Genomic DNA, 13,308 nt, shown 5'->3' on the forward strand with positions numbered 1-13,308 from the left:
CTTCCAGGTTTTGTAATGTTTATTAACTCATGACTACCAAACAATTAAAACCAAGCTCTCACTAAGCTGGAGTCCACCATAAGCCACATACCTCATGCATCTTTGCAATTCTGCCAGTGTAGTAAAGCACTCGTTCTGTTAATGTCGTTTTCCCAGAATCAATGTGAGCTGAGATTCCAATATTTCGTATCTTTTCATTAGGAATCACCCCTGATGAACACCATCGGCAGACTTTCCAATTAACCTGAAAAAATAAGAGCGCTCATTCCAATCCACTTTCTATAAGAGACAACAATTGGCAATTACAATTTGGTTAGTTGGTATCTTTCCACCAACAAATCTCAATGGACACCAAACATCACTCGAGATAGCCTGGGAAGGCAAAAGAAGGAATGAATGCCTCAACCTGTGACTCTTGTGACCAGAGGAGAAACCACAAGAGAGGGCAGAAAGGATACACATATTCTTACTAATAAATATGAAAAGATAGACAGGTGTCAAAGAAGGTAATTAAATAAAAGGGGACAGAGACTTTCCCAAGTGCTACAGGTTTGAAATTATACGCTGGGGCTGATAAAACCAGAAAGACAACTTCCAACAACTCACTTAACAGGAAATAGTTTTACTTTAATTTGATTCCCCCCCCCTTTTCCCTTACTGTAGCTGGTCCACATCTAGCAAGATTGTTTGCAGTCTCAAAGGCAGCCCACAAAAAATTTCCAATTCCTTCTACACAAAAACAATGACTTTAAAAAAAATTTTTTTTATTTTATTCTGGTGGGAGTGAGGCTAAAGGAGAATCCTGCATTTCATGGAATCAGGACACAACGTGAGCCTCTAGCTGTAGGACTGCACATCCAAAATGTACTACAGCACTTCTAGGGAAAGGAAAACAGGAGACCTTGGAAAAGGTGGACAAATACTAAGTGGATTCTGGTGGACAGGCACTTAAATAAAATTCCAAGCATACCAGTAAGGAAAGCAAACGATGTCTGCATATTAGGAAAGGCTCAATTCCTACCCAATCCTACTCCAGTCTGCAACCCCCGCAAAAGACAAAAATGCAAAAGAAAGTACCGGGAGGTTTGAACGCCAAATCAAATAACCCAGCCCAAGGACACTGTCGGGTGCTGTGAAAAGAGCGCTAAATGATCAGTCAGAAGCCCTGGATTCGAACCCTAGACACACTAATTTTTCAGCTGGTCTGACCTTCACTCCACTCACTTCTCTTTACGGTAAACCAGAAAGAAGCTTAATCATAAATCGGTGGCCCATCCTCTCCCAAGGCACCGAGACGCAGCTCACGAACGAGAACGCGTGCAGGTACCGAAAGGCTTTTCAGCACTGAGGCACGACAGCTCCTATCCGGAGGTGTAAGGAGGTCCCAGGGAAGGAATGACTGTTCCCTAGGTCCCGTCCGCAGTCCCCGGTTCGGTCTCGCCTCGCCGGGCTCCAGTACCTGCTTCCCCTGCCATCCCAGAGTGGCGGGGACCCGCGGAAGCGGCCCACGCCCCAGGGCCGCGGCGACAGCTGCTCCCAGCAACCTCATTGAGGCAAGCGCAGAAGCGGCGTAAAGGCCCGGTGGCTCTGGGTCTGCTCAGCAAGCAGCCCCACAACTGGACGCTTTCAAAGTCACGCCGGCAACCAGCGCGGGAGGAGCGCTTCCGGGGCGAAGGACGCTACGGAGGCGGGGGGAAGGGAAAGAGGGGCTTCCGGACTTCAGAGCCGAACAGCGCCTTCCGACGCCTGGGCGCCCTCTGTAGACTTGGAAGAGAAAGTGTAGTTGCTTTGGCGAGCTAATCAAATATTTGCATGCTCCCAGAAAGCTGCAACCTTTTAAAGTTGTTGTTTGCATATTCATTGTTGCTGTCCTGTCTCCTTTTGTGTAGGTTTGAAATTTTTCATAACTTCAGAAAAATCTGAAATGGATTGCCCTGCCCCAGCAAAGTGCCTAGAAGGTTCTGCGTGAACCGCCACACCAATATAGCAGTGTGGAGAAATGTTTACAATAGAATTTAAGTGGGGAAAAAATGCAAAATTGTTATCTATGTTATTACAAATACGAAAAAAATGATCTATAAGACATGACCTGAAAAGAATGTGGAAAAATGAGCTATCAATTAGAAGTGGGGTTTTTTTTCTCATTTCAGAAAGTTCATTGTTTGATGTTAAATGTTACATGTTCAGTACATATGGAGGGCAGTATCCTTGAGGATTCCACGTGGATGTCTTAGAAGTGTGTCGAAGTTTGTAGGTCTAAGACAGAGCTTCTGCTTTCCCTCCCCAAATCATCTTCTGTTGTCTTTACACCTGGTGAATGGAAACTCCATTCGAGTTGCCCCGACCAAAAATGTTGGTCACTTTGACACCACTCTCTGACACCTCTGTCTAATGTGTCAGCATATGCTATAGGCACCACCTTCAAAACTAGGTCCAGAACCTGCCCTTGTGTCTCCACCTCTCAAAAGTGCCATCTCTTGACCGAATTGCTGTGTAATAGATTTCCTAAATGATCTCACTGCTGCCCGGAGGCAGTTCAGTCTATTCTCAATGCTGTGACTAGAGGGCTTCTTTTAAAGCTAGACCACGTCATTTTTCTGATGAAAATACTCCCGTGAGTTCATTGTTGCTGTTATCTCTACTTTTGTGTAGGTTCGAAACTTTTCATAAATAAATTAAAAACATCTTAAACGGCTTCCCCTTCCCCTCAAAGAAAGTGCCTTCAAAGGCCCTGCTTGAGCAGTCAGGCTAACATGGCCGCATTTCCCCTGCTGGTTTTGCTCCAGCCACATTGGCCTCCTTGCGAATCTTCCTATGACCAGAGACTTTGCTCTTCCCTAGATACAGCAGTAGCTCTTTCTTTTATTTTCTTCTCTCTGTTCAAATAGCCTCATCAATGAGGTGTTCCCTAAGGAACTCTTCTAAAACACGGGTTCCTCCCTTACTACCTTCTGATGCTGTTTCATTTTCCTTCCTTCCCATACCTGTTTATTATCTGACTCCCCCAATGGGAATAAGTTCCATAAGGAGAGATTTGCTTTTGTTAATTGCTGTATCCCTTAGCATGTGCTAGGTGCTCCACAAGTATTTGTTAAATGAATGTGTGAATGAGAACAAATAGAAATCAAATTACAAGAGACAAGAAAAGACCCCAAATCTCAATGATCAATGTCAAATTTACTTTTTGTATATCATCCATGTATCAATTTGCAATAAAGTATTTGTAAGCTGATTTGAGGAATAAATCCACTAGCATTGAACATAACTTTAAATAAACACTTTTGATGGACTTTCAAAAGTTTAGTCTTTATAAACCTTTATATGTATTTGTTTAAAATATATCAAATGCATAATTATGTAAATTATAATAAATTAAACTTTAATAGTTTCTTTAAAAATTAATACTCATAATCTTGTGTGCATATGCATGTATATTCATTTTTCTGTAATTATTATACCAGCTATATTCTTATTTTTATTAAGCATTTTAAACCAAAGTAATCAACTTTTCTTTACTCCAAAGAGAAAACTGGAAGGCAGAAAACCAAGAGCTGTCTATCTAAACTTTTATGAGTACGTATTATAGATTAAGTTTTAAAGTAGCAAAATACAAATATACAGTATCATCCAAAACATTTCTATACTGTTAATTCATAGTCATTTTATAATGTATAAGAAAATTGAAAATATCTCTAGTAACCAAAACATTGTATCCATTTTCATTTAGAAATTCACCAAGTATCCAAGGACTAATTTAATTTTCTCTAAGGTCTGGAATAGTTAACTGAGGAACTTTTAAAAATTTAAATTTACATTTTAAAAACTTTTAAAAATTTAAGGGGTACCTAGGTGGCTCAGTCGGTTGAGTGTCCAGCTTCGGCTCAGGTCATGATCTCATGGTTTGTGAGTTCGAGCCCTGCCTTGGGCTCTGTGCTGACAGCTAGCTCAGAGCCTGGAGCTTGTCTTCGGATTCTGTGCCTACCTCTCTCTCTGACCCTCCCCTTCTCGCACTGTCTCTCTCTGTCTCTCAAAAATAAATAAATGTAAAAAAAAATTTAAAAACTTTTTAAATTTAAAAATTACATTTTTAACTAACACATTCAGTCCTTATAATTGAGAGTATTATAATAACTTGTAACATTAAACCCGCCTTTAGAAGACATCTGTGTTACAATTTTACTTAAGCATCATTTTATATTTTGTAATCTGAATGAAGTCAATGATAACTTATTTGACCCATAAGATCAATATAAGAAATTTGTAAAAGTTTTCTTTGTTTTTCTTTTTTTTGGAGAGAGAGACACAGAGCATGTGCTGGGGAGGGGCAAAGAGTGAGGGGGGGGAGAGAGAGAGAGAGAGAGAAACACAGAATCTGAAACAGGCTCCAAGCTCTGAGGCTCTCAGCACAGAGCCCATTGTGGGGTTCAAACTCATTCAGGAACCGTGAGATCATGATCTGAACCGAAGTTGGGGGGCTTAACCAATTGAGCCACCCAGGCGCCCCAGAGATTTGTAAGGTATAAATGAAAAGTTCAACCTTAGTTTTACATAAACTAGAAGTTTTTTTTATTAGCATTAATCTTCTATGATAAAAACTGGAAAAGACATATAGTTGACTTTAAATATTCATTTACCCAGAGCCATCCACTTATCAAAAATATTTCATAAAGCTTTTTAAAAATTTTTTTTAAATGTTTTATTTATTTTTGATACAGAGTGAGACAGAGCATGAGAGGGGGAGGGGCAGAGAGAGAAGGAGACACAGAACTGGAAGCAGGCTCCAGGCTCTGAGCTGTCAGCACAGAGCACGCGGGACTCGAACTCACGAAGGTGAGATCTGACCTGAGCTGAAGCCGGAGGCTTAACTGACTGAGCCATCCAGGCGCCCCTCATAAAGCTTTTTAAAAAACATTTTATGAACCTTATATTCATAATCATTAAATTATATTTAAAAGCTCTTTTATCTTGAATCATACTAACAAAATCTATTTAACAAAAGCTATTATTTAAATTGTCCATATTTTTATGCAAAAGCTGCATAGTTTATTAGCTTTTTTCTCTTATACATTTTAGACTTTATTTGGAGTAGATATTCCTAGATTGCACATATGACAGAATGAGTTTAATTCATCTTTAAAATTTTTTAAGTGGGAGGAACATATAGGTAGAGGAGCAGGAAAAATGGTGAACCAGATCCTATATTAAAATTTTTGAGTTTGAGGGGCACCTGGCTGACTCAGCGGAAGAGCGTGCAACGCTTGATCGTGGTGTTGTGGGTTTGAGCCCTATGTTGGGTGTAGAGATTACTTTTAAAAAAATTAAAATCTTTTAAAAAATGTGAGGTTTGATGAGGCTTTTTGGGGGTGACAGTGGGATTCATGGGGTCCAGAACCGACAACCAAGAAAGAATTCTTGAAGACACCTTTGGTTCAAGGAGGTGATTTTATTAAAGCACAGGGTCAGGACCCTTGGACAGGAAGGGCTGCCCTGGGACCATAAGGAGAGACTGGTTTTATGCTATGGTGTTGGGAAGAGGGAAAGTCCAGGGGAAGTTTCCAGTGAGATTTTCATCTGCTAAAGACTCACAGGGTGGTGGAGGCCTCACTACTGTCCAGCTAAGGTTGTGTTCCCTCTAGCAAAGCATTAGCCTTGAGACAGTAAGAGTTCCTGGAGTAACATTTTACTCTGCCAGCCTCAAGTATTTGTCAATGGGCTGCAGGAAATTTAGTTCTATCTGCCATTTCCTTCCGCCTTGGTTTCCCACATCACTATGTAGGGGTCATGGAGACTTAGGTCCTGTATGACTGTGATCTCTATCAGTTAACCATCTGTTTTCCCCTTTTGTTCTTGGGCAGCCAGGAGTGCTCAAGGAGTATCACACAGTTCCCACCTGGGGGTGGGGATGGGGTGTTTGCGGCCCGTCAGCTTGCCTTATGCTCCCTCATCAAGGTTGAGCAATAATCTATTGGCAATCAGGCAGTGGCCAAACCGGAAGTGATTAGAAGGTCTCCACTAACAAGAGCTAAGGGAGACTCTTACAGAGAAGAGGCAGAAGCAAAGCAAAGCAGTTTTTTGATTGGCTGTAGCTTAAGTGGTTGCCTTATAAGGTTGACAGTGATTAGATGTCTTTAGGTTTTGCTCTGTTAAGTTTGAGGCATTACAGGCTTGTTTTGGTTTGCTTACATGGGCCACTAAGGCATTACAGCCTCAGTCTAATGGCTTCCTTGTTTAATTAATAATACAAATATGAAAGTATTCCTGTAAAAGCTAATTACTTTCCCTCTTCAATACAGGAGGAGAAACTTTAAATGTAAGCCATACAGTTAAAAACTCTGAAGTATAAAAGATGGTCAGTCTTCTGCATAAACAAAGTGGTCTCCTTTAGACAAATAACACAAAGGCTCTCCTGAGGTTTTGTTTCTTTGGTATTATTCTTCAAGGTGCCCCTCAAGTGCAAGTCTTGTTTATATCCAAGCTCCCCAGAGAGGCCATTACAATTCTCTGCTAAAGTTAGGCCAGGAGGTAGTATAGGTCTATTAGGTGACAAACCCAGGAAAGAATGCCTGGTGTTCTATCAAATGTAAAACACTGCTATGTCTGTCTCAGGCCTTAACCCTAATGTTAAACCACATGACTACTGACCTGAGAAACGTGGTTAGAGGGCAACCTGGGCAGACAGAGGTCTCTCCCAAAGCAAACTTCTCAGGCAACTGAAAAGACTGAGGAAAGTTTTCACAGACAAATAATATAAGATGGTAGGCAAGTAGAAGATAGGAGATGGTGTTTAAAGTCAAATTCCAGAGTACACCAAAGACTGATCAGAATTCCCAAACCCCAAGAGAAAATAAGCATAACACGGGGGAGTAAGAGATCATTAGAATACAAATTTACTGCAAAATCCATGTAATCAGGAATAGGGGCTCTCAAGAGGTCTCAGATATGAACATTATTACCAAACTGAAGGTCGTGGTCACACTTCAGTAGAATTTCCAAATTGCCCTAGCCCAATCAGCCTAAGACCACTGCCTTGGTCCATTCAGGCTGCTATGATAAAAATATCATAAACAATTGGGGTGCCTGGGTGGCTCAGTCAGTTAAGCATCCTGCTTTGGCTCAGGTCATAATCCTGCAGTTCATGAGTTTGAGTCCTGTGTCGGGCTCTGTGCTGACAGCTCAGAGCCTGAAGCCTGCCTCCAAATCTGTGTCTCCCACTCTCTCAGCCTCTCCCCTGATTGCACTCAGTCTCTCTCTCTCTCAAAAATAAACATATATTTAAAAAAATACCATATATGATATATTGGCTTATAAACAATAGCAATTAATAGAAAGGGAAAAGGAGCTCTCTGTTGTCTGTTAATAAAAGCACTAATCCTATTCATGAGGGGTCTACCCTTATGACTTTAGTCACCTCCCCAAAGCGAGATCTCCAAATACCACTAGGCCACCATCTTATTCCAGTGTGCTACCGCCCTGCTCCGTGATAGTACAGGATAATAGAGTCATGAAGGCAGCATAATGAAAACCTATTACTGAGACTGCCAGGTATCAGGAAAATCTCTAATGTGGAAAGGAGCCTAAGTAAGCAACTTGGCCTTACTGTCAAGGACACATTCGCCAAATAATTACTATCTTTCCATTCCCAAAAGATCCAGGGTTCCAGAAAGATCAATGGCTGTCCACAAAGAAAAAAATAATACAAACTACAAGCTACAGAGAACCTTCTTTCTTATACTGGTTGACCTTAGAAGTGTGGTAAAAATAATTCTGGAAAGAGGTGATTTCAGCATTATGTGAACATAAAGAATTGACATTTAATCTCCATATGTCACATATTTTTACAAGTGGCCCCTTATGAAGTACTGTGGCATAAGAAGCAATATATATGTAATTTTTATTTACTTTTGGGGCGCCTGGGTGGCTCAGTTGGTTAAAGCCTCCGACTTCGGCTCAGGTCAGATCTCACGTTCGTGGGTTCGAGCCCCAAGTCAGGCTCTGTGCTGACAGCTGGCTCAGAGCCTGGAGCCTGCTTCAGATTCTGTCTCTCCCTCTCTCTCTGCTCCTCCCCCTCTCATGTTCTATCTCTCTCTGTATCGAAAATTAATAAAATATTAAAAAAATTTTTACAAATTGTGAGAAAAAAATAGCTATGGATGCTCTAATTGCTATATGATGCATTAAAGTCATAGTTTTAATATAATTATTTATTTAAGTGTGTTTTCATTTTTGAATATAATGATTAAAGTTATCACCAGCGTAATATTTAGGCAGAAGGAGAATAATTACAGTGTCTATTCTATTGGGAGTTTGCCCTATCAATTGGATTTATGCAAAAGTGTTATTTAGAATTTATGCCTTATGACAACTTCCCAATATGTTATTAGTATACTAAAGTATGCATAAGAGGAAAACGTTTAATACATGTTCGCTTTTTGTTATAAAAACGAATTGACATGTATGCTTCTTATTTTAGTAATTAAAAGAATGAAACGCCCTAATATAATGTAAACAATTAGGAGAGCACAAGCATAGTCACATAGGTCTAGTTCCAAAGTTAAAAGAAAACAAGATATTAGGATTACGGAGTGATAGTGGATTTTCTGTTCTTTTCTCCCCCTTGAAACAGAACTTAAGAGTTAAGGTCTTATTTTGTCATAAACATCAAGTCTAACTTTTATAAAAATAGATTAATGGTTGAATTCTAGAATAAAAAAGCTAAAGCTGAATTTTTAAGTGGTATAAAAGGGAACAAGTGATTTATTAAGTACCTTGCTCAAACACACATATACCTTGTCTAAGAAATTTTGAGACAATCAATCATTCAAGTTTACAGAATACCAAATGCATTTTTGTAAATGTCACAAAAAGGCTGAGCAGAGTTTCTCCAAGGACATTCCAACTTTAGAATGTTAACTGTGGAGACAGATTAAGCTGTTTGTGGGAAAGGAGAGCAGAAATATGCTACCTTAAGAATTTGAAAAGAAAGGTCAATATAAAGTCTGATGAATGTTAAAACTGTAATATAGAACAAAAAGGAACCCACTGCAAAAGAAATTATAAGAATAAAATTCATATATATTAGCAAGTTAAAATCTTTCCTTGAAATTCAGAATTGATTTTTAATGTAATTTATCAAAATAATAACTAACTTCTATAAAACAGCACTAGTATAGCTTTGCTTTATTATTTTTTTAAATATTTAAGCTAGCTGGCTACATAACACATAGAATTTGATTTAAATAATTTTATCTTTATTAACATCACTGTAGTATGGTTAGTGAAAACCAAGACTATTTTTAACATTTTACTTTCTCATAAGTAATGCATATGATAAAACCAGCTCTAAATTCAATCTGGAACATATAAAAGAGCACAGAGCCAATAGGAAGACAGCTGGGAGAGCAAAATCAGCTTTAAAAATTAGTAAGATTTTTTTTTTGTAATTTAAAACAATTTTTTGAGGTTTTTATTTTTTACTTTTTTACTTTTTCCTTGTTTATTTTATTTTATTTATTTATATTTATAGTTCATTGTCAAGTTGGTTTCCGTTGAACAAATTTAGTATGTCTTAAAATAAAGAGTTTTACAGATGTTTAGCAACTTACTTAAATTGTTGAAAATCAAAGTTTTATTTCTAAAGTAGGGACAATACAAAGCAAGCACTTGCAAGAACATTCAGATATCAGAAGAAAGTTGTTAAGTACAGTACTGATTTAACAAGGGATTGGTCTTATGTTTATTACCCAGCACCATTACTTTCTCTGTTAAAACAATCAAAACTAAACAAATCAACTGCAAGCCTCTTTATTTTTTGTTGATTTTCACAGGTGATCCTTTGATGTTGAGTTTGTCCACAAAAGCATTTGACCTTCTTCTATGTTCAATGGCTGGAGTTTGATGAGGTTTCTCCCTGAGAAATATAATACCATTTTTTAAATGGCCAATGGTTTACAAATCAATACAAACATGATAAAAAAAAAACCACTGTAATTTATGGAAAGTTTTATCTAAAAATTCCATAATAGCCTTGAAAAACACATGGAAGACTGTTTCATTAAAATTTAAGACAGCAACAGCTGCTTTCCTGAGATAGACCTAACTGTTTAAACATGTTGCCTAACATGACAGCCACCAGCCGCATCATTTACGTTTAAATTAGTTAAAATAAAATAAAGTTTAAAATTCAGATCCTCAGCCGTGTCAGCCATATTTCAAGTGTGGTTTAATAGCCACATGTGGCTAGAGGCCACCATATTGGACGATACAGATACATAACATTTTTGTCATTGCAGAAAATCATTTCAGAAAGTTCTATGGGACTATTTTACAAAAAATGCCACTGATGGGGCCACAGATGTACAGAGTGTCTATAAAGAACATGCTTCCTCTAACCTGGATTTCATAATCATACTTAGCACTGAAAAGTTTTTATCAATAAACTTTCCAAATGAGACAAATATTATAAATTTCAAAGTAAGACAAATATTGCCTAAAAGTAACATAGGAACGAATTTTCTATAGAAAATATTAGACCTCTAAGTTCCTAAATAAGTAATTTAAAATAAAAGCTGCTGGCACAGGCTTCTGATTTCCTTGGCACCCAGCTGTGCACCGCTGGTTCCGTGAAGCCTTCCCCGCCTTCCGCAGTAATCCTCCACTCTCTCACGGCCTAGAACAGATTTCTGTTTTAAGGCCTGGTGAAGCTTCTCCGTCTCTCTCCAGTGTAGTTTTAATAGGAATTATGTATTGTGTTCCAATTTTCCCCAGAGAACCAAATTAAATTTTAACTATACCATACCCATTAAATGTACAAAAATCTCTAATCTTTAAGGTACGGTTTCAGCACATTTATATTTCACAGCTATTCCAAAAGGTAATTTCAAAGGAGGCTAAAATTTTTAATAAATTCTTCCAAAATATTTAGTATCTAATACCTACTATAGGTGCAGATATTGTTATTTATTATAATGCATTTATTTATTAAAATGCATTTCCCTTTGACTTGTTAGGGAAGTTTTGTTAAGTCTTTCCAATAGAGCCCCTCTCCACCAATATCTTTACCTGGCATGAAATATATGACTCCTCTATCTAGACTAAAATCTGTTTTACAAAAATAACTACATTATAGTATATTGCTCTTCCTTAGAAGGATTTTAGCCCCTATTGTCTGAGGCATAATTTCCTAGCGAGTTACAAATGATACAATCTTAAAATGTTACTGGTTTTTAGATACAAATTCAAAAGTGTGGAAAACGCCGATATAACGTAAAATCATTACATCTTTCACAAAAGATACTGTTGATACAAACAACAGATGTTAATCAATACTTCCTGTTACAGAGGTAAAATTACATAACTTTTTTCTAATTCTTCTTTAAAAATCACAGTTTATTTTAGAAATAACTTTTACCTTCTTTTAAGTTCTCGGGAGCCTGAATTCTCATGACCAACGCTTTGCATCCTAGGCTTCTCCACATTGCGCCACTGTCCCACTGGTTTGTACTTCAAAATCTCATTTTGCCACTCATCATCAAAAGCGTGAGCATCACCTACATTAAATATCAAAATAATGGGCAAGTATTAAGATATCAGCTGCCAGTAAACGCCTTGCTCCCACAACTAGATTCTGGCCTTGTGCATCCATCAGCCTAACCTCAAGATAAATGCAGGGAAGTGCTCCAAATATAAAGGTCTTTGACTCAGGGTAACATTTCCTTTTCTGTTTGTTCCTCTTTTATTCCTGTTGACAATTGGGTTATTGATGATCTGGTCTTTTCATGCATCTGCCTATATATATTATTCCACCCAGTGGACCCTTTGACTCAATTATACTCTTACAGTCTTTTTTGGGGGGTCACCTCCTGGTGATCATCCTTTTCCTCTGTACTTGGACACTCCTATAACAAGCACTTCCTATTAACCTCACCGTTTTCCTACATAGCTTGGCTTAACACACAAGCTTCTGTTGTCAGTTTCTTGACAGGCTACACATCTGGACCGTCAGTTTATGTTGTAATCTAACTTCAATAATAACAATTGTTAAATGGTAATACTGTTCTTTCAGATGCCCTTTCTAATAATAATGTCTTCTTTCACTAAATTTTTCTTCAGCATGTTAATTACTGTGAAGTACTCTTTATACATTTAACTATGACAAAACTACAAAGGTTAAAATTAAAGAAAGGTTAAGATAGGGGCGCCTGGGGGACTCAGGTGGTTGGGTATCCGACTTAGCTCAGGTCATGATCTCACCATCTGTGAGTTTGAGCCCCACATTGGGCTCTGTGCTGATAGTTCAGAGCCTGGAACCTGCTCCAAATTCTGTGTCTCCCTTTCTTTCTGCCCCTCCCCTGCATGTACTCTGTCTCTCTCAAAGATAAACATTAAAAAAAATTTAAAAACAAGGTTAAGATGTAACTTCCATCTCATTGCCTAAGAATAATTTTATCAACCCAACCTTAAGAGAATTTCTTTTTCTAAAACATTAATTTAAACCCTTATTGAAACACTTACTGAAAACACTTATTGAAAATATTTTTTGAAAGTAGGAGACATATATAACCCAAAAACTACAATGAGAGGAGTTGGGACATAGGAAGGACCTAAATGCATTGAAGAATGAATGTAAAATCTAGAAAATGTACAGACTTATTTGATATATACATGATATACTATCTAACAGTACAAGAAATTAAAATCTTATCTATACAAAAGTTTAAGTGTCCAAAAGTACAGAATGGTTTAAATAAAATATGGCTATTCAGGATAAAGCTTTTAGGTAACCATTTAGAATATTTTTGAAAAACAACATAATAGGTGATGCTTTCACAATTATAATGGTGAATTAAAATAAGCACAATGTAAACTAGATAATACAATACTAATTTTGAAAGAAAGTTTATATGTTTATATATACATAAAACTATTAGGAAGAAATACAGTAAAACAGTAATAATAGTTATTTTTGGTTGTGATTATGGATAATTTTAATTTTCTTCTTTATTTTTCAAATATACCCCAGAAATATTCAAAAACTCATTTTGCCTGACACTCTTACCAAATGACAATTCAAAAGATTCCATTTCCAAGTATAAAACAAAAAATGAATAACATTACCAAAATCACTATAAAAAACAGATCTACTGTGAAACAATGAATCCACAATTCTATTACTTTGATAAGGTAGTCCATACATGTATTATTCATAAACTACCTCAAAAGCACATGTCAGGAAATGTTTCTACAAAACACACTCAAGTTCTCCCAGTACAGCTGCTGTTTTAAGAGGAAGAATGCTATTTTCTGTGACAA

General features: G+C 37.4%; 2 protein-coding genes across 5 annotated transcripts in view; both read right to left on the bottom strand.

Moving 5' to 3' along the window:
- Nucleotides 1–1,654, bottom strand: part of GFM1 (G elongation factor mitochondrial 1) — a 43,519-nt gene extending 41,865 nt beyond the window's left edge. For both annotated transcript variants that reach the window (XM_029939979.1, XM_029939980.1), the window contains exons 1-2: nucleotides 1,460–1,654; nucleotides 92–244 (exon numbers count right to left, since the gene is read on the bottom strand). In XM_029939979.1, the coding sequence (XP_029795839.1) occupies nucleotides 92–244; nucleotides 1,460–1,549 (243 nt within the window). In that variant the 5' untranslated portion in view covers nucleotides 1,550–1,654. The remainder of the gene's footprint in view (nucleotides 1–91; nucleotides 245–1,459) is intronic.
- Nucleotides 1,655–9,602: 7,948 nt separating this feature from the next.
- MLF1 (myeloid leukemia factor 1) overlaps nucleotides 9,603–13,308 on the bottom strand; it is a 36,844-nt gene continuing 33,138 nt past the window's right edge. For all 3 annotated transcript variants that reach the window (XM_029939982.1, XM_029939985.1, XM_029939984.1), the window contains 2 exons: nucleotides 11,408–11,546; nucleotides 9,603–9,907 (listed from right to left, as the gene is read on the bottom strand). In XM_029939982.1, the coding sequence (XP_029795842.1) occupies nucleotides 9,802–9,907; nucleotides 11,408–11,546 (245 nt within the window). In that variant the 3' untranslated portion in view covers nucleotides 9,603–9,801. The remainder of the gene's footprint in view (nucleotides 9,908–11,407; nucleotides 11,547–13,308) is intronic.

This window comes from Suricata suricatta, chromosome 5 (assembly GCF_006229205.1).
Source record: "Suricata suricatta isolate VVHF042 chromosome 5, meerkat_22Aug2017_6uvM2_HiC, whole genome shotgun sequence".
Taxonomy (NCBI): domain Eukaryota; kingdom Metazoa; phylum Chordata; class Mammalia; order Carnivora; family Herpestidae; genus Suricata; species Suricata suricatta.